Source organism: Dipodomys merriami, unplaced genomic scaffold (assembly GCF_024711535.1).
Source record: "Dipodomys merriami isolate MVZ:Mamm:240054 unplaced genomic scaffold, mDipMer1.0.p SCAF_415, whole genome shotgun sequence".
NCBI lineage: Eukaryota > Metazoa > Chordata > Mammalia > Rodentia > Heteromyidae > Dipodomys > Dipodomys merriami.
In genome coordinates this window covers 738,774-757,048 of record NW_027205771.1, presented here as the reverse complement: position 1 = coordinate 757,048, position 18,275 = coordinate 738,774, and the positions used below count along the sequence as shown (strand labels likewise).

General features: G+C 34.8%; 1 protein-coding gene across 9 annotated transcripts in view; it reads left to right on the top strand.

The window, feature by feature from the left end:
• Positions 1-18,275, top strand: part of LOC138807200 (chromodomain-helicase-DNA-binding protein 9) — a 174,250-nt gene that overhangs the window by 98,135 nt on the left and 57,840 nt on the right. For all 9 annotated transcript variants that reach the window (XM_069992774.1, XM_069992775.1, XM_069992778.1 and 6 more), the window contains 8 exons: positions 3,302-3,545; positions 8,185-8,361; positions 10,352-10,495; positions 10,618-10,873; positions 12,282-12,492; positions 13,343-13,538; positions 15,679-15,846; positions 16,516-16,695. In XM_069992774.1, coding sequence (XP_069848875.1) covers positions 3,302-3,545; positions 8,185-8,361; positions 10,352-10,495; positions 10,618-10,873; positions 12,282-12,492; positions 13,343-13,538; positions 15,679-15,846; positions 16,516-16,695 — 1,576 coding nt within the window. The remainder of the gene's footprint in view (positions 1-3,301; positions 3,546-8,184; positions 8,362-10,351; positions 10,496-10,617; positions 10,874-12,281; positions 12,493-13,342; positions 13,539-15,678; positions 15,847-16,515; positions 16,696-18,275) is intronic.

The following is an 18,275-nucleotide window of genomic DNA, read 5'->3' as shown; positions in this document are numbered from 1 at the left end:
TTGGCTATAAACTCATGACCCACTGGCCTCTGACTTCTGAGTGCAGGGAATATAGCTATGGGCCACAATACCCTCCTTAGATTTCTATTATTTAAGTCTCTGATGAAGTCAGTAAGTAATAAGGAATAAAAAATAAAATTATAGGAACATAATAACCCATTTATTATAATTTATTTTCCAAGTTGTTAAAAATACTTTATAGACTGTATCTCAAGTTCTTCATTGAGATGAAAAGATAACTTCAAAAGAAGTAAAAAGTAGTATCTCAATTGAGAAAAGTAGTAGAATATATGAAAGAGCAAATGAGGTCACTGTTACTTAGAATAATAGCAAAATTTGATTATAGTTTTATTCAGAATCATTTTTCTTAGTGATGGTGATTTGTTGGACCCAATTAGATGACGTGATGACAAGCCCATACAGTGCTCTTCCCTCTGGTTTACATTTTCCCAAAAGAATCTTCCATGTAAAGTAACAAATCCTTTAAAAATTGGTCTTTTTTTTTCATCATTACCATGTCCCATTTTCTACATTGTTTGTTTTAAACTTTCAATGGTTTTTCATAGTCCTGTCCTTTTTACACATTTTGTTTTATTGCTTCATAGTGAAACAGGAAAATAGGTTTCAAATATTTAAAAATTCTTCACTGTTTGCACATCCAAGCCTATAATTATATCTCCATCTATAGCTTTGCTTCTAATCTCATGATAGAATTCAAAATAATTCTTACTCAGGACCAAGTTTAATCATGCCACCTTAATTTTTTTTTCTTTTTCCTGATAGGGATTGAATTCAGGGACTTGTATATATTAGGTGTTATGTAATGAGCTTCATCATGATTCCTCGCTTCCTTCCTTCCTTCCTTTTTGTCTTTCTGTCTGTGTTTTTTTTTTCCCCCCCGTACTGGTTTAGGGTCTTGAATTCAGTGATGTAGATTTTGAACCCTTACTCAGCCTTTTCACTCTTATTTGTATTCTACCACTTGAGCCAAGTCTCCACTTCTGACTTTTGATGGTTAATTGTAGATTAGAGTCTCCTGGACTTTGCTGCTTAGGCTGGCTTCAAAATTCAATCCTTATATCTCAGTCTTCTGAGTAGTTAATATTGTAGCATGAATCACTAGATCCCAACTGTCTCTTGGATTCTTGATATATTCGTCTTGTTCTGTCTTTCAGAGCTTCACTGAATTCAGTTACCACTACTACTGCTTATTCTTCATTTACTCCCTGTCTTCTTTTTATGGGTTTTTTTTTTTTTTTTTTTTGGCAATACTGGTGTTTGAACTCAGGACCTGATGCTTGCTGGTTAGTTGTTCAACTGCTGAACCACATCTCCAGCCATTCTTCTCTTTTATATGTCTTCAAACCATTATTAAAGATTGTTACTATCTCTTCAGTTAGCAAGCAAATGGAGTTAACCTGTCTATAAAATGAAAATAGAAAATTAATTTGTGCCTCAGCTTTTCCTTCTAGTTACCTCAGGTTCTCTTTGTAATTTCTTAAGGAAATTTCTAGGTACAGTAGCTTGTAGTAGCTCTCACCATTTTTTCATCTCTAATTGTTTTTGAACCTGTTGCAGTCTGAATTTTGTTCTCTCATATTAAACTTAATTTTCCATTCCTTACTATATTCTTTAGCTCTAATTTACACTGTTTTATTGGAGAGGAATTACCCCTCCTTCCTCTTTTAAACTTCCTCCTTACTCTAACTACTAACAGTTTCCACTATGATTCTCCAAGCTCTACAGTACTTTTGTGACTGTTCAGTATCTGTAGGATCCTATTTTAAATAGGATCCTATTTAAAAGTCACTTTTTCTTACACCAGGTTTTAACCTTTAGGTCTCAGATTATGTTTGTTTCCCCTCATGTATATTGTCTACACTGCATACATTCCTTCACTTCCTAATAATATGTAAATGGTTCTATACTTGTTATCTCTAAGTAAGATTTTTGATCTCTGGGCCCATATTTCATTTTGCCTCTTAGTATTTGAATTTCTGCCTTAGCAATTCTTTAAACATGGAAGATTTGAAATTAATCTTACCAGTTTCCTTTTCTTCTATATCAAACTTGCCCTTCCTCCATATTTTCCATCCTGGTTAATAATACAGTTTATTTAGTTACCCAAACTGAAATCTGTCGTCCTCCACTCCATACATCAAGTCGGTGACTATGGCCAATTCATTCGAACTCAGGATTAACTCTGACTTAAGTTCTGTCTTTTTACTCCTTCCCTATCAGTCCAAATGTCCACAACTTCTCTTTCCTTCAGTATAATCATTAATTACCAATTAATCATTTCTATCTAGTCATCTCACCCTTTACCTTGCATAGTAGTGACAGGATAAAGCTTAACATACAAACTTTATTGCATTTATTTTTAAGATTTGTCAGTGCTTCCAGTTGCGCTTAAAAAAATGGTATCTACCCTTTTCAACTTATCGTGCCTACTTCCTAAGTTAATCTCATCTCTCTTCACCTTTCTCTCCTCACAAGGTTAATCAGGCTTTTGTTCCCCCAGTTGGACATGATTTTTACCCTTTTGCATCTTTGCTTTGTCCTTTGGCAGAATCCATCTCATAACTGAACTTGACTGAAGAGTTATTCTCTCATTTATTCTAGTCAGTTTTTTACTTACTTCTCTCAATATCCATAATGAATTTCATTATGATTCTTCTTCTCAAGCCACATATCATAACCATCTGTAAAGTTTATTTAAAAATTATAATTTATTTTATCTTAATTCATACACATTAAATCAGAAAATAGGGGAGAGACCTGGTTAGCTATTTTTTTTTTCAAGCTCTGTAGGCTCTTCTAATGCACAGCCAAGGTAGAAAACCAATAGTGTATTTGTGCTTCTACAATAGCACAAAGCATGATTATTTATTTATGTATTTGCATGTCTGCTTCTCTAATAGATACAAGCTCCCCTGGAAGGCAGAGAACATGTTCTATTTCTTTTGTATCCCATCTTCTCATACTGTCCTGAGATAATAGAAGGTATTTAATAAATGCTTCCTGAATAAATAATATTTATTTTACCATTGCCTTTTTACCCTTTTTTTTAAAAAAATCAAATACTTAATGTGCCATATCTTTATTTGGAGCTACAAAAATCTTTAGTTTTCCCTCTACAGGATCATAATAAACTTATAGTTTTATCTTACTCTGCACTTCAGCAACTTTTGTTTTATAAATGCAAACATTTTAATTGGATCTTTGTTTATTTTGTATGTCTTTAAAAACATTGTAGTTTACAGAAAAACCCAATGTGTACATGGATATTTGTTTATTTCAGGCGAAACTGCATTTTAGCAGATGAAATGGGTCTTGGGAAAACCATTCAATCAATTACATTCCTCCATGAAATCCTTCTGACTGGCTTAAAAGGACCTTTCCTGATTATTGCACCTCTTTCTACCATTGCAAACTGGGAGAGAGAATTTCGTACGTGGACTGATATTAATGTTGTGGTTTATCACGGGAGCCTGATAAGCAGACAGATGATACAGCAATATGAGATGTACTTCAGGGATTCACAGGTATGGTATTAATGATTTTACTTGTTTAAAAGATCAAGGCTTGGGCTGGGAAGGTGGCTCAGTGGTAGAGTGCTTGCCTTGCATGCATGAGGCCCTGGGTTCAATTCCTCAGCACCACATAAGCAGGGAGAAAAACCTGGAAGTGGCGCTGTGGCTCAAGTGGTAGAGCGCTAGCCTTGAGCTAAAGAGCTGAGGAACAGCGCCCAGGCCCAGATTTCAGGCCCACGACCGGACCCAAAAAAAAAAAAAAAAAAAAAGATCAGGGCTGATAAAGATAAGCATTGCATACCAATTACTTTAAATTTAAGATAGATTTTTAACTTCATACTTAAATGATAGATTATGTGCTTTTATTTATATTTCATTAGATTTCAGTAGCTAAAAGAACAGTGAGTAAATTTTAATGCTGAAGTTCTCTAACAGTATGCTGATTTATTATTGTAATTTTAATTTTTGGCAAGTGTAATTTTTGCTGCCTTTAAATACTCACTGGTTTTATTTCTAGAAATGTGTCTCTGTGACCATTTCTAGCTTCTTTCACCCCTACATTTAACATTTAGTTTTTAAGCAAACTATGGATTTTAATGGCTATTGAAGTGAGAAAACATAGGTTCTTTTTTATTTTTAGTGCATTTTGTGTTCAGTGATTTTTTTTTTTTTGGTTTGTGAGCTGAGGGTATAGCTCAAGCATAGAATGATTGCCTAATCTGCAGAATGTCCTGGTCTCCAGTGCTGAAAAAAGAAGAAACGATTAATTAATTTTGGGATCATTTGTTTAGTTTTGTATAATGATCTTAGCATTCTTTCAGCGGTTCCTATTAGGCTTAGCTACTCTAATGATATGATGGTTTTCTATTTTCTTGTGTTATGGGAGAACATTTTCTATTTTGTGTTAGCCAGTTAACCTTTTAAGAGGGGCTTTTTCCATTTATCCAAGAGCTGATCTATTACAGGAACTTAAGGCTAGAAAACACAAAGGTCTAAATTGCAGACTTGAATGTTAAAAATTTTTTGATAAACATCAAAAAGAATGAGAAACAAAGTAAAAACAAACCACTTCCAATTCACACTGAATTTTACTCTTTTATTTAGATGAGGTTTGTTTTCTGTCATTCTACCTCATTAGCGTGTGTGTGTGTGTGTGTGTGTGTGTGTGTTGACTCATTGTTTCATTGTTCTATTTTAAAATAATGCAGCATATGGCTAGGTAATCTGATACATTAGAAACAAGTTGGAGAATCTCATAGGCTTTCTGCTTTTGCATATGAATTACAATGCATTTTTCTCCCTATATGAGGCCAACTTTGATTGAACTAATTTTGTTTCTGTGACCACATTTTCCCTCCTGCTTCCAAAGCTAGAACAACTGCAGGTGCATGAAATTAAACATCTATATAATCCTTTAAATTATTCCTCAGATATATTGAAAACTACTATCTTAGCATAATTGGAGTTTATGACATCTAAGGTTGCAATTTGATTTGATCCCATAGTGGTTTTTCATTCTTAATTGTAAATGTATGTAATATTAAAGCAAAATTATTATTTTAATAGATATCATAATTTCTTATAAATATTATAGCTCAAAGCAGATGTACTCTTGTGTAATGAACTGAGTAATAATTTTATATATATATATATATATATATATATATATCCTAAATGTATTTTTATGGTATATGTTGTAGCTTCTAAGATATTACTGCAGAGGTTTTGCATTTCAAAAATATAAGGTATTTCATGCAATGAGAAGAATAGATATGCATTGCAATTGTAGACATAATTTTTAGGTTTGTCTTGCAAATAAAATTTAATGCAAATTAACTGCATATTTCCTTCTGCCTTTTTCAAGTTATTGTTCAACTTAAAAATCAGTAGTTATAGGGGCTGGAAATGTGGCTTAGTGTTAGAATGCTTGCCTAGCATGCATGAAGCCCTGAGTTCGATTCCTAAGTACCACATAAACAGAAAAAGCTGGAAGTGCCACTATGGCTCAAATGGTAGAGTGCTAACCTTAAGCAATAGAAGCTCAGGGATAGTGCTCAGGCCCTAAGTTCAAGCCCCAGGACTGCCAAAATAAATAAAATAAAACAAAAATCAGTAGTAATAGACAGGTGCGGATGGCTGATGCCTGTAATTCTAGCTACTCAGGATGCTGAGATCTGAGGATTGCGGTTCAAAGCCAGCCCAGGCAGAAATGTCTCTGACTTTTATCTCCAGTACACTACTCAGAAAAAGCTGGAGGTGGCAATGTGGATCAAGTGGTAAAGTGCTAGCTTTGAGTGCAATTCATCTCAGGGACAGCTCCCAGGCCCTGAGTTCAAGCCCAATGATCAGGTGGGGAAAAACCAGCAGTAAACCAGCTGCTAAAATTTTCCAGGTGCTTGGAGAAAATCAGCAAAAATAATAACAGTAATAGACAGACATTTATTGAGTACTATTTTCAAGTCATTCTTCTAAATAGTTGACATATGTTCTTCCATTTAATCTTTATAATGTTAATATAAAACAGATATATACCCACTTTACACATGATAGAACAGTGAGATAAAATTATCTAGATTGGGCCAGGCACCAGTAGCTCATGCCTATAACCCTAGCTACTCAGGAGGCTAAGATCTGAGGTTCGTGGTTCAAAGCCAGTCCAGGCAGGAAAGTCCATGAGACTCTTATCTCCAATAAACCACTTAGAAAACCGGAGGGGTGCTTTGGCTCAAGTAGCAGAGTGCTAGCCTTGAGCTGAAGAGCTGAGGGACAGCGTTCAGCCCAGAGTTCAAGCCCCACAACCGACAAAAAAAAAAAATCTAGATTGCCCTAAAATTATAGAGCAAAACTAAGATTAATAAGTCTGCCCCACTGGAGTCCTGATTTTAAGTTTTGCAAATGCCATAGATTTATACTTTATACCTCTCTTAGTAATGGAGCTAGTATTGAACTTAAGTAGCCAATATAAACTAATTTAAAGAACAAAAAAGTAAATCAAAGCACACAATTTTTAACATTTTCTATCAATACCTCATAGTTTATATTGTCATTCTCATTTTAATAATCTAATTTGTTAATAAACTTGATGTTTTCTTATATTATCATGTTTTTCTTGTCAAGCTTCCTTTCCCAGATCGTTGTCATTTTTGACTCATCTGAACTATGGCATGACCCAGGGATCATTCCTAACAGTGTCTTGTATCTGTGCCCATTTACTCACAGATATCACCAAGTCTGAACTTTTTTCTGAATTTCAGAGTAGTTTCTAAATACATACTTAACTACTCCAATTATATCTACTAGAGATTTCAGTATAACATATACAAAATTCATGAATTTTCTCATGTGAGTAAACAGTAACTCTAAATCGTTTAGGCTAAAGATTTGAGAGTCAAATCTGAGTCTTCTCACTCCACACCCACCATGTAACTACCTCAAAATATATCTATAATTGGCCACAGCTCATGATGACTTTTAGCTTGCAATATTATGACATCCTTGGCCTTTCCAGACTGTGCCACCACAACAGCCAAAGGGATTCTTTTCAGATTTTTTTAGCTTCTTGATCAATTGAGAGCCAAAAGCCTTTATTATATAGCATTCAAGTTCTTATACTGTCTGCCTGATCCTTTCTTCCCCAATCACTAAGTTTCAATCACTGGATTCTTGATGTTAATCTGAATGTTATCAAAGATACTCCTATCTTAGCACCCTCTTACTTGCCTCTTTTACTAAGAAGATGTGTTCTAAGTTTCTGGATATCACCATGTTTCCATCATCTTCAGGTCATGGCTCATGTGTCACTTCTCAAAAATGTTCTTTCAACCACCATATGTAACATTGCAATGGTCACATCTGACCTTATACTTTTATTTCAACCTTCATTTGATGTCATATTCTTATTCCATACTAAGTCAAAACTGGTTTTTTATTGACTATATTCTGTATCCATGTAATCAAATTGTTAGTTTAACAGATAATTACTAGTGTCTTTTTTTTTTTTTTTTGGTAACTGCTCTGTCACTAGCAACTAGAACAGTCAGGCATAAAGATACTTACAAAATGTTACCTGTACAAATTATTTGGACCATTAGTTTGATATTCATTACTTTTTTATCATTCGAAGTATGAATGCATGGATTGAAGTATTAAATATTTGTATTTAAATACCCATTTATTGATGTAAATTATTATTTATTTATTTATTTATTGGCCAGCCCTGGGGCTTGAAATCAGAGTCTGGGCATTGTCCCAGATCTTTTGCTCAAAGCTAGCACTCTACCACTTGAGCCACAGCGCCACCTCCAGCTTTTTCTGTGTAAGTGGTACTGAGGAAATTGAACCCAGGGCTTCATGAATGCCAGACAAGCACTCTACCACTAAGCCACCTTCCCAGCCCAAATCTTAATATTTTTCTGACACATTTTACCAATAATATTTATTTGAATATAATTTACAATAATATAAAGATATATCCATGTTTCTTTTGACAAGATGACTGAAAATACAACAAATTTCATTGTGTCTACATTTATGTAAAATTTTCAGTAGGAAATAATTTATATAAAATGCCAATGTGCTTTTATGCCATTTTATGTCATTTTGCAGGACTAAAAAGTTCAAGTATATTCTAGCTGTGTGTTGTTATTTCTAGGGGCGTATCATACGAGGAGCTTACAGATTCCAAGCTATCATCACCACATTTGAAATGATTCTTGGGGGCTGTGGTGAGCTTAATGCCATTGAATGGCGATGTGTGATAATTGATGAAGCACACAGGTTAAAAAATAAAAATTGTAAACTACTGGAAGGCTTGAAACTCATGAATCTGGTAAGTAACTAATTTTTGAATTAATTTAGTTTACATATCTAATTTATTTAGTTTATATTTATAGTATTTAAAGTGTAAAAATTTGTAACTATACTAAATAATAAATTATATATTAATTTTAAGTATAGAAGACTAGAGACATATCTTAAGTAGGAGAGCTTTTGGCTAAACAAGCATGAATCCCTAAAGTTTCCAGAACTGAACCAGGAGCTGGAGGCTCATACCTATCATCCTAGGCTGAGATCTGAGGATTATAGTTCAAAGCCAGCCTGGATAGCAACATCTGTGAGACTTGTACCTTTAGTTAAACAGCAAAAGGCCAGAAGTAAGGTATGGCTCAAATGGTAGAGCATCAGCCTTGAGTTAAAAAGCTAAAAGAAAGTGTCCTGACCCTGAGTTCATACCCTAGTACTAGCACAAAAAAATCCCCAAAACCAAACAAAAAAAAACCCCAGTACTGTAAAAATGAGAATAGTCAGTGTATAAATATATTTGAGTACTATATAAATATAATTGAGTGTGTTAATTGATCTTTCAAATTTTATTAAGGGGAAAAATTCATAATTTTCTAAGAAGACCTTGACTAACATTTCCAAAAAAATGTGTAGAATTGTACTACTGGAAAGTAAATAATTTCTTAAGTTTTAATCCTACAAATTCTTTAATAAAAAGTCCTTATATCAAAATGATATTATTTAGGTCTAAATAGAGATATAGAAATAAAAGTTCCTAAATAGCTCTGCACTTACCATGATTGATTTTGAAATTTCTTAGTCATCATCTTGTTAGTTTGATTCTTTTAAAATTCAATTTTTAAACAAATTTTATTTTGTAAATAAAAATTCAATTTTTTAATTAAGATCATGTAATTTCTATATTTGTACTCAAAGAAATAAGCTTAATACATAAATGCAATAAATGATTAAAGTGTTCCTTTTAATCCCTCATCATCTATATTGACACCCAGTTTGAATTCTAACTACGTTTTAAAATTCAGTGTTTATCTTTCTAGTACTACTTACTATTGTATGCATATGTACAGATTCACCAATATGTATTTATATAGTTTGGGAACATAATGTATTGTGAAGCCAACTTGCAAATGATAATTTGTGGTACTCTTAAAATACTCTTTATTTCCCTTTAGGATGTTTAATTTCAGTCTGTTCTACTTTAAAAGACTATTTTGTTTAGTGTTTTATATTTGTAGATTATCACTTTAGTCATTTGATAGCTTGTTGTGCTCTGAAAACTTAAATGTCTGATCATCCGCATTGCGCAGAGTGAGCACAAATTTTCATAGTAATAATATTTGAATGCAAAATAGAGAAACTCTCTTTTCGTTCTATTTTTTGTCTCTCTTGTCCTAGGACTTGAACTTAGGACCAGGGCACTGTCCTTGGGCTTTTCTTTTTTGTTTGGTTCTGGGGATTGAACTCAGAGCCTGGATGCTGTTCCTGAGCTTTTTTGCTCAAAGCCAGCACTCTGCCATTTTGCGCCACAATGCCACTTGTAGTTTTCTTGTGGTTAATTGGAGATAAAAGTCTGACAACTTTCCTGCCCAGATTGTCTTTGAACCGAGATCTTCAGATCTCAGCCTGAGTTGCTGGGATTACAGGTGTAAGTCATGGGTTCCGGGCTCCCTGAGCATTTTTGCTCAAGGTTAGCATTCTACCATTTGAGCCACTGCTCCACTTCTGTGTCTTTTGGTTCTTAAAAACCTTTGTTTCTTTAAGAACATTTACAATATATTTCATAAAAAATTGGGGATTTTTACAGGCTTGGCTAGGTTAAGTATATAATAGAAATTGAGATCTTTACAAGATTATAAAAACTTTCTGTGTTCTGGTACTGGGACTTGAACTCAGGGCCTCAAGCTATCCCCCTGGCAATACTTGATTTTTAAACAATGAACATTTGGTAACTTAAATCAGCTTCTATCTAGTTTTAGTACCTTTGTATTTGATATAATTGTTCTTGGTTTCTATAGGAACACAAGGTCCTTTTGACTGGCACTCCTCTCCAAAATACAGTTGAAGAACTATTCAGTCTTCTTCATTTTCTTGAACCTTTAAGGTTTCCTTCTGAATCAACATTTTTGCAAGAATTTGGAGATCTTAAAACAGAGGAACAGGTATCCTATTGCATATCAAATCCTTCATTGTAGTTGTTGTTATTATTATTATCATTGTCATCATCAAGGAACAAGGAATGTGTATATTATTACTGTATGTTTCCATCACCTTTTTTTTTCAGGTGCAGAAACTTCAGGCCATTCTGAAACCAATGATGTTGAGGCGATTAAAGGAAGATGTAGAAAAGAAATTAGCACCTAAGGAAGAAACCATCATTGAAGTTGAGCTTACTAACATACAAAAGAAATACTACAGGGCTATTTTGGAGAAGAACTTTTCATTTTTATCCAAAGGAGTAGGACAAACTAATGTACCTAACTTGGTCAATACCATGATGGAGCTCAGGAAATGCTGTAATCATCCATATCTTATTAAAGGTAATTAAAACAAGTTGCAACAATTTTTTTTTCTTTAAACTAGTAATGTGAATAAATAATCAAAACATCACTGTTGTGCTTGTGAAAACCTTCATTCTACTCTTTTAAGACTACCAGGGTTTTACAATGTCTTAGAGTGGAATTCTCCTTTAATTTAATTCTCCTCAGGGAAGAAGGTAGCAAAAGCATTTTTTTTTTTTTGAATTTTGACATTTACTTATTACCTTGTTTCCTGTCAGTATCCTCCTATTAATATTAGTTGTTGTTTGTTTGGGGTGTTTTTGTTGTTGTTGTTTGTTTTTTGCCCTCCCTGTAGCCCAAAGGCTAGGTACTGTCCCCGAACTTCTTTGTGTCAAGGCAAGCGCTCTACCACTTGAGCCACAGTGCCTCTCTGACTTTTTCTAAGTAGTTTATTGGAAATAAGAGTGTCACAGACTTTCCTGCCAGGCTGGCTTCAAACAACGATTCTCATATCTCAGCTTCCTGAATAGGTAGAATGACATGTAGAAGCCATCAGTGCCTGGCTTCCTATTAGCAGTTTTGTGCTAGTAATACTTCCTAAGATCATTTCAGGTTCTCTGCCAGTGTTCTGTCTTTATAGTGTTTAGGTCTTTCCATTCACTCTATTGGACTCCTCAGCCACTTTACCCAAGAACCTTTCTACTAGATTTTAGTATTCTAGAAAAGCTAGAACTAACATTATTTCTAGTATGATAGAAAGGCTGAGGAAAAGAACACTAAGAGGCTCTTAATTCAGATGTAGATTTTCTGAAAGCTTAGTTATGAGCAGCCTTCAGTTATCAGTGCTAATGGTTGATATTTAGAGATTAGATATTTGTATTTTAATTAGATAATTGTATCTATATATTAAGACCACAATTTTATTAATTCCTTCTTATCATGCCCTAAACATTTAGCACACAGAAATTTATACCAGATGTTACTTCAGGTATCTGGAAAAGTAAAAGATTCTAACATCATATTTGTCTTCTGTAGAATTACCAATCTAGTGTTGGTAGAGATTAAGTCTTCAATTGCTATAAAAGCAATGTATTTGTCATCAGTAAATTGTCATCAGTATCATAAGGAATACTTACTCTGATATATATTAAAGCATTTGGGAATTATCTGCAGTTGTTTGTTGTTGTTTTTTTTGGGGGGGAGTGGTCCAGTTGTGGAGCCTGAACTCTAGGCCTGGACACAGTCCCTCAGCTCTTCAGCTCAAGGCTAGCGCTCTACCACTTGAGTCACAGCACCACTTCCGGCTTTTCTCTTTTTGTTTATGTGGTGCTGAGGAATCAAACCCAGGGCCTCAGGCATGCAAAGCAAGCGCTCTACCACTGAGCCAACTTCCCAGCCCCATCTGCAGTTGTTACATTGCTCCTATTGTCTCTTATTTCTGTCACAGGTGCCGAGGAAAAAATACTTGGTGAATTTAGAGATACATATAATCCAGCTGCTTCTGATTTTCACCTTCAAGCAATGATCCAATCTGCTGGTAAATTGGTTTTAATTGACAAATTGCTTCCCAAAATGAAAGCAGGAGGTCATAAAGTACTCATCTTCTCTCAGATGGTTCGCTGCCTTGATATCCTGGAAGACTATCTCATACATAAAAGGTAAATATAGTCTCCACAACTCACTGAATTACCAGTTATATTGAGTGTGTTATTAAGTTTGATGCATGTTGTTTCACTATAGGAATGAGACCTACTTGATTTGTGAATGCTATCATAGTGAGACCTTGCATGAGCTTATATTTTAGGCAACCATCTTCAAAATGCAAAGTCTTCCATAAAGCTGTACATGGTAATTCATACATGTAATCCCCACACTTGAGCAGCTGAAGCAAGATTGTGAGTTTGAGGCCTGTTTTGGCTAACAAATGAATTCCAGGATAATCTGAACTACCTTTACAAGGAAACTCAACAAGAAAAAGTAGCAGAGACCACTGACCTGATAGGGACTTTGTCTCACTTGCCAGAGGCCCTGTGTTCAGTCCTCAGTAAAAGGTGTGTATTGGGGTATGTCTGGTACAGTAGTCACACCTCTAATTCCCGCTATTCAGAAGGAGACTGTAAGGGAAGATTGCAACTTGAAAGCTAGTTCAGGCAAAAAGTTATTTAAGCCTCATTTGAACCTACAAGCCTGGCATGGTAGAGTGGAATATAATCTAGCAATGCAGGGATCTTGATGAGATGATGAGATTGGCAGGATAGTTGTCATTCCAACTTCCCAAAGTGGCTATTCTACTTTTCAGCCAAGAATACAAATATTTTGTATTTATATCACTTTATGTTTCCTCCTTAGTACTAATACCAAGAATTATAGAACCTTAGAAAATAATTGGGATAATCATGCTTTTAATTTTATACTGACCATATGTTGCTAGAAAATTGGCATTGATTAACTCTGTCTTCATTTACATTATATTCACCTATTTAAATTTATTTCATCTCATTTCAATAGATATTTATATGAGCGAATTGATGGAAGAGTCAGAGGGAATCTCCGACAAGCTGCAATAGATCGATTTAGTAAACCTGATTCAGATCGATTTGTTTTTCTCCTTTGTACCCGAGCTGGTGGGCTGGGCATCAACTTAACTGCAGCTGATACATGTATAATTTTTGATTCTGATTGGAATCCTCAAAATGACCTTCAGGTAATAAATGCATTGTATAACAAGGAATGTAATTGTTCACATAACTATTTTTGGAAATTTACTTTTTTTTTGGGGGGGGGTCCGGTCATGGGGCCTGAACTCTGGGCCTGGGCGTTGTCCCTCAGCTCTTCAGCTGAAGGCTAGCGCTCTACCACTTGAGCCACAGCGCCACTTCCGGCTTTTTTTCTTTTTGCTTATATGGTGCTGAGGCCTCAGGCATGCAAGGCAAGCACTCTACCACTGAGCCACCTTCCCAGTCCCTGGAAATTTACTTTTATTTCCCTTAGAAATATCTATTCCAACCAAAGCTAGCGAAATTAACATTGACTATTATACATAATAAAATATATTTTAAAATATGTGTTGGAAAATAAAATAAAATAAAATAAAATATGTGTTGGAAGTGGCATTGTGGCTCAAGTGGTAGAGCGCTAGCTTGAGCTGAAGAGCTCAGGGATTGCACCCAGGCCCAGTGTTCAAGCCTCACGACTGACCCAAAAAAAAAAAAAAGTCTACATGAAATATGTTAACTTATACAATGGTATACATAGTTGAGTAGGTGTTTCTATTCTTTAAAATGTGAGGTATTTGGTTCAGTCTCCAGCACTGCAAATAAACCTTCAAAAAGTTATAGAAACTTGAGAGACCCAAGGTCTTACAATAACTTACTGATAAATGAAATTAAAGAATCAGAATTAGGGGATAAGAATGTGGTTTAATGGTAGAATGCCTAGCATGTATAAAGTCCTGCATTTGATTCCTTAGTACCACGTAAATGGAAAAAGCTGGAAGTAGCACTGTGGTTCAAGTGGTAGAGTATTATCCTTGAGCAAAAGAAGCTCAGAGACAGGGTCCAAGCCCTGAGTTCAAGCCCCAGAACTGGCAAAAACAGCCAGAATTATAATTTCATTAAAATGAGTATTTGTTTATCAAAATTTTATCTGGTCATCATGTATTAATGTATACAATTAAGGCATTTGGTAATAATACCTTTCATCTATTATAAAAATGTATTCAACAAAGAGTTGAATATGAAAATGTATGTGGCTGGGTGCCAGTTACCCACACCTATAATGTTAATTACTTAAGAGGCTGAGAGCAGAGAAAAGCTAGTCCAGGAAGACAAATTTTAAGTGCTTAAGTTAACCAGAAAAAGCCAAAGTTGGAAGGAGAGCTCAAATGGTAGAAGTACTAGTCAGAGAAAAAGCTGAACAGAGTAAGAGTCCTTGAGTTCAAGCCCTAGTATATACACAATGTGTACACGACTTGTGATTCAGAATTAAATGTAGTAGGAAAAATATAAAGCTCCATTATCTCATGTGTCCACTTCTAATGTGTACATGACATGTTTTTTTTCCATTTAAATAAAACTTAGATCTCCATAGTTAGTCGTCTTTGATTTTGTTCCGATTTCAGTGGTACCCAGCTGAAACATAAATAGATTGAAAAGATCCTGAAATACAGAAAACCTTGGTAATTTAAGTTTGGACTCAAAGACTTTTAAAGCTGATCATATTCAGGCATGATAGCCTGTAGTACTAGCACTTGGAAGACTATTATAACAAGTTTGAGGCTAGCTGGAAATACATAGCAAGGGGTACATATTCTGAGGTACATAGGCTGGCATGGACTATACAACAAGACCCTTACTGTAGGGAAAAAAAAATTGACCTCAAGGATTTCAGCCAGCCCAGGCAGAAAAGTCCTCAAGACTCCACCTATAATTAACCAACAAAAATTAGGGCTGGAGGGGCTGGGAAGTTGGCTCAGTGGTAGAGTGCTTGCCTTGCATGCATGAGGCCCTGGGTTCGATTCCTCAGCACCATATAAGCAAAAGGAAAAAAGCCGGAAGTTGTGCTGTGACTCAAGTGGTGGAGTGCTAGCCTTGAGCTGAAGAGCTGAGGGACAGTGCCCAGGCCCAGAGTTCAGGCCCCAGAACCGGACCCAAAAAAAAAAAAAAAAAATTAGGGCTGGAGGCATGTCTCCAGTGGTAGAGCTTTTAAGTCTTTAGCAAATGTGTGTACAGATTTTCACACAGTTGTATTATGCATACATATAAATATATACATATGTATATTTAGTTCACTAATAAATACCTTTTGTGGGAAAAATTATTGTATAACTTCTCTTTTATCCCTAGGCCCAAGCTCGTTGCCACAGAATTGGTCAGGACAAAGCAGTTAAAGTCTACAGATTAGTAACTCGTAACTCCTATGAGAGAGAGATGTTTGACCGGGCCAGTCTGAAACTTGGCCTTGATAAAGCTGTGCTACAGAGCATGAGTGGAAGAGAAAGTAATGTTGGTGGTGTATGTATCCTTCTTTTCACTTTAGGGTTTTTTGTTCTGTTATTTTTATCTTTATGCTCAGTTTTATCTCTAGTATTCTATCATTACATTTTGTTCAAAGAGGAACACTAAAGACATTGGTTTGTTCAAAAAGGCATTTAGAGAATAGAGCTAGTTAGTTAATTCCTAAGAATACCTCAGAGCTATAGAGCTATAAATTCTAAGAATATGTTTTGAATACAGAAACGATTTGCTGTCTTTGTAGGACATTTGTATCATGGCATAACAAATCTGAATTTGTAAAATTTTCTACGTTATTTTTATAAACATTTTGCAGAGTTTTAAAAATGTTATATGTTGGTTTTGTATTATTATGAATTGTGTGTTTCCCTCCTCCCCCATCATATTTTGTCTAATATTGAGTCTTAATACTAAAGAATTTAAAAGATTTCCTGCTCCCTTAGGCTATCATTTAATTTAAGCCATTTCAGGCAGATTTGTAATTCATATTTTTAAGATATCCAGGAAAAGTAATCAATTTCAATGTAATATTGCAGTAAATTCTCTCTTAAATTCATCTCAAACCCAAAAGTAATGTAAACATGAAATGTCATGTTTTTGGTACTTTCTCATTCTGAACTTTGAAAATAACAATTGTTAATATCATTATTATTAATTTTTTGATTTTAGATTCAGCAGCTTTCTAAAAAGGAAATAGAAGATTTGCTTAGAAGAGGTGCTTATGGTGCCATTATGGAGGAGGAAGACGAAGGCTCCAAATTCTGTGAAGAGGACATTGATCAGATTTTATTACGCCGTACAAAAACTATTACTATTGAGTCAGAAGGTCGTGGGTCAACATTTGCCAAGGTAACAGTGAGTACTAGTTTATGAATTTATAGCAGTAAAGGTCACATCTTCATTACTAAAATTTTTTAATTTTTTCTATCTTTAACATGATAAATTAGCTAAAAAATAATAGAAAATATATTCTTTTCCTTCATTTTTTCTGATCTTTTATGAAATTTCACATGTGCTCTTCTGATCCTAGTGAAATGGAATAAATGTGATAACTAGAAATAGCTCTACATATTAATCAGAGTAAAGCATTTGAAATCAAAGGAATTTAGAAACTAAAGGATATATACTGGAGGCAGAGGAAAATGTAAGTAATATGTAGGGGTGGTTAAATCATCTTACATTATCTTTAATTATTTAAAGAGCCTAAAGGAAGAAAAAGGATTTCCAATTTAATTTGAAATACTAAACTATAATTTAGAAAGTGTACAATGGAATTTCTGTCTGGAGAATAAGTATTAATGTATTTGGAGGAAAAATATTAGAGTTTAATGTTTTTGTATTATTTTCAGTAGAGATATGATAAACCTGTATCTTCTCATCTGAAGAGATTTTATTGCCATATTTTATTTTATTTTATTTTATTTTATTTTATTTATTTATTTGGTTGGTTGGTCGTGGGGCTTGAACTCTGGGCTTGGGTGCTGTCCTTGCGCTCTTCAGCTCAAGGCGAGCGCTCTATCGCTTGAGCCACAGCGCCACTTCCAGTTTTCAAGTGATTTATTGAAGATAAGAGTCTCACAGACTTTCCCACCCAGGCTGGCTTTGAACTGTGATCCTCAGAGCTCAGCCTCCTGATTAGCTAGGATTACAGGTGTGAGCCACCAGTGCCCAGCTTGCCATATTTTATATAGCTGCACTGATTCACAGAAATTCCTTATAGAAATGTGGAGAGCTTACTTTCTACTACAGTTTTCTTCCATTCCCATCTCCATTTCAGCTTCCACTCAACATCTTTATTTACTACTTGAGGAGCCTTGTATTAAAGTAATACCGTTCAAGTGCTACAACAAAAGTAATGGAATTGGCCTTCACATAGAAAATTTTGTCTTGATCTCATTCAGCAACCTAATGAATTTTTGTTGGACATTTTACTAAATGCTAGAAATATTCAAACTAAAGGGCTATAGCTGCTGAGCAAAAATAGGAAATATATCAAGTACATACCAAGCAGAACAAAAGTAATGAAAGCTTTTACAGAGAAAACAATAGTTGAGTTAAGTCTTAAAGGAATTATGGGGGGGTGGAGTGAATACAAGCCTTCATAAATTAATCATATACTATGAAACTATAGGATTTTAAAATATGGCATTGACATGTTAAATATGTGAGATGAATTAGATAGACCAGAAACTAAAAATATTTGGAAAGTTGTAATCCAGTTTTTGAAAGACATTGTGTGACATAATTTAATTTAAGCAGCCATTAGGTGAACAAATTGGAAAATGCAAATCTGGACTCAGGAAGATTATTAAAGAAATATGTGTAGGGCCGGGCGCTGGTGGCTCACGCCTGTAATCCTAGCTACTCAGGAGGCTGAGATCTGAGGATCGCGGTTCAAAGCCAGCCCGGGCAGGAGAGACCGTGAGACT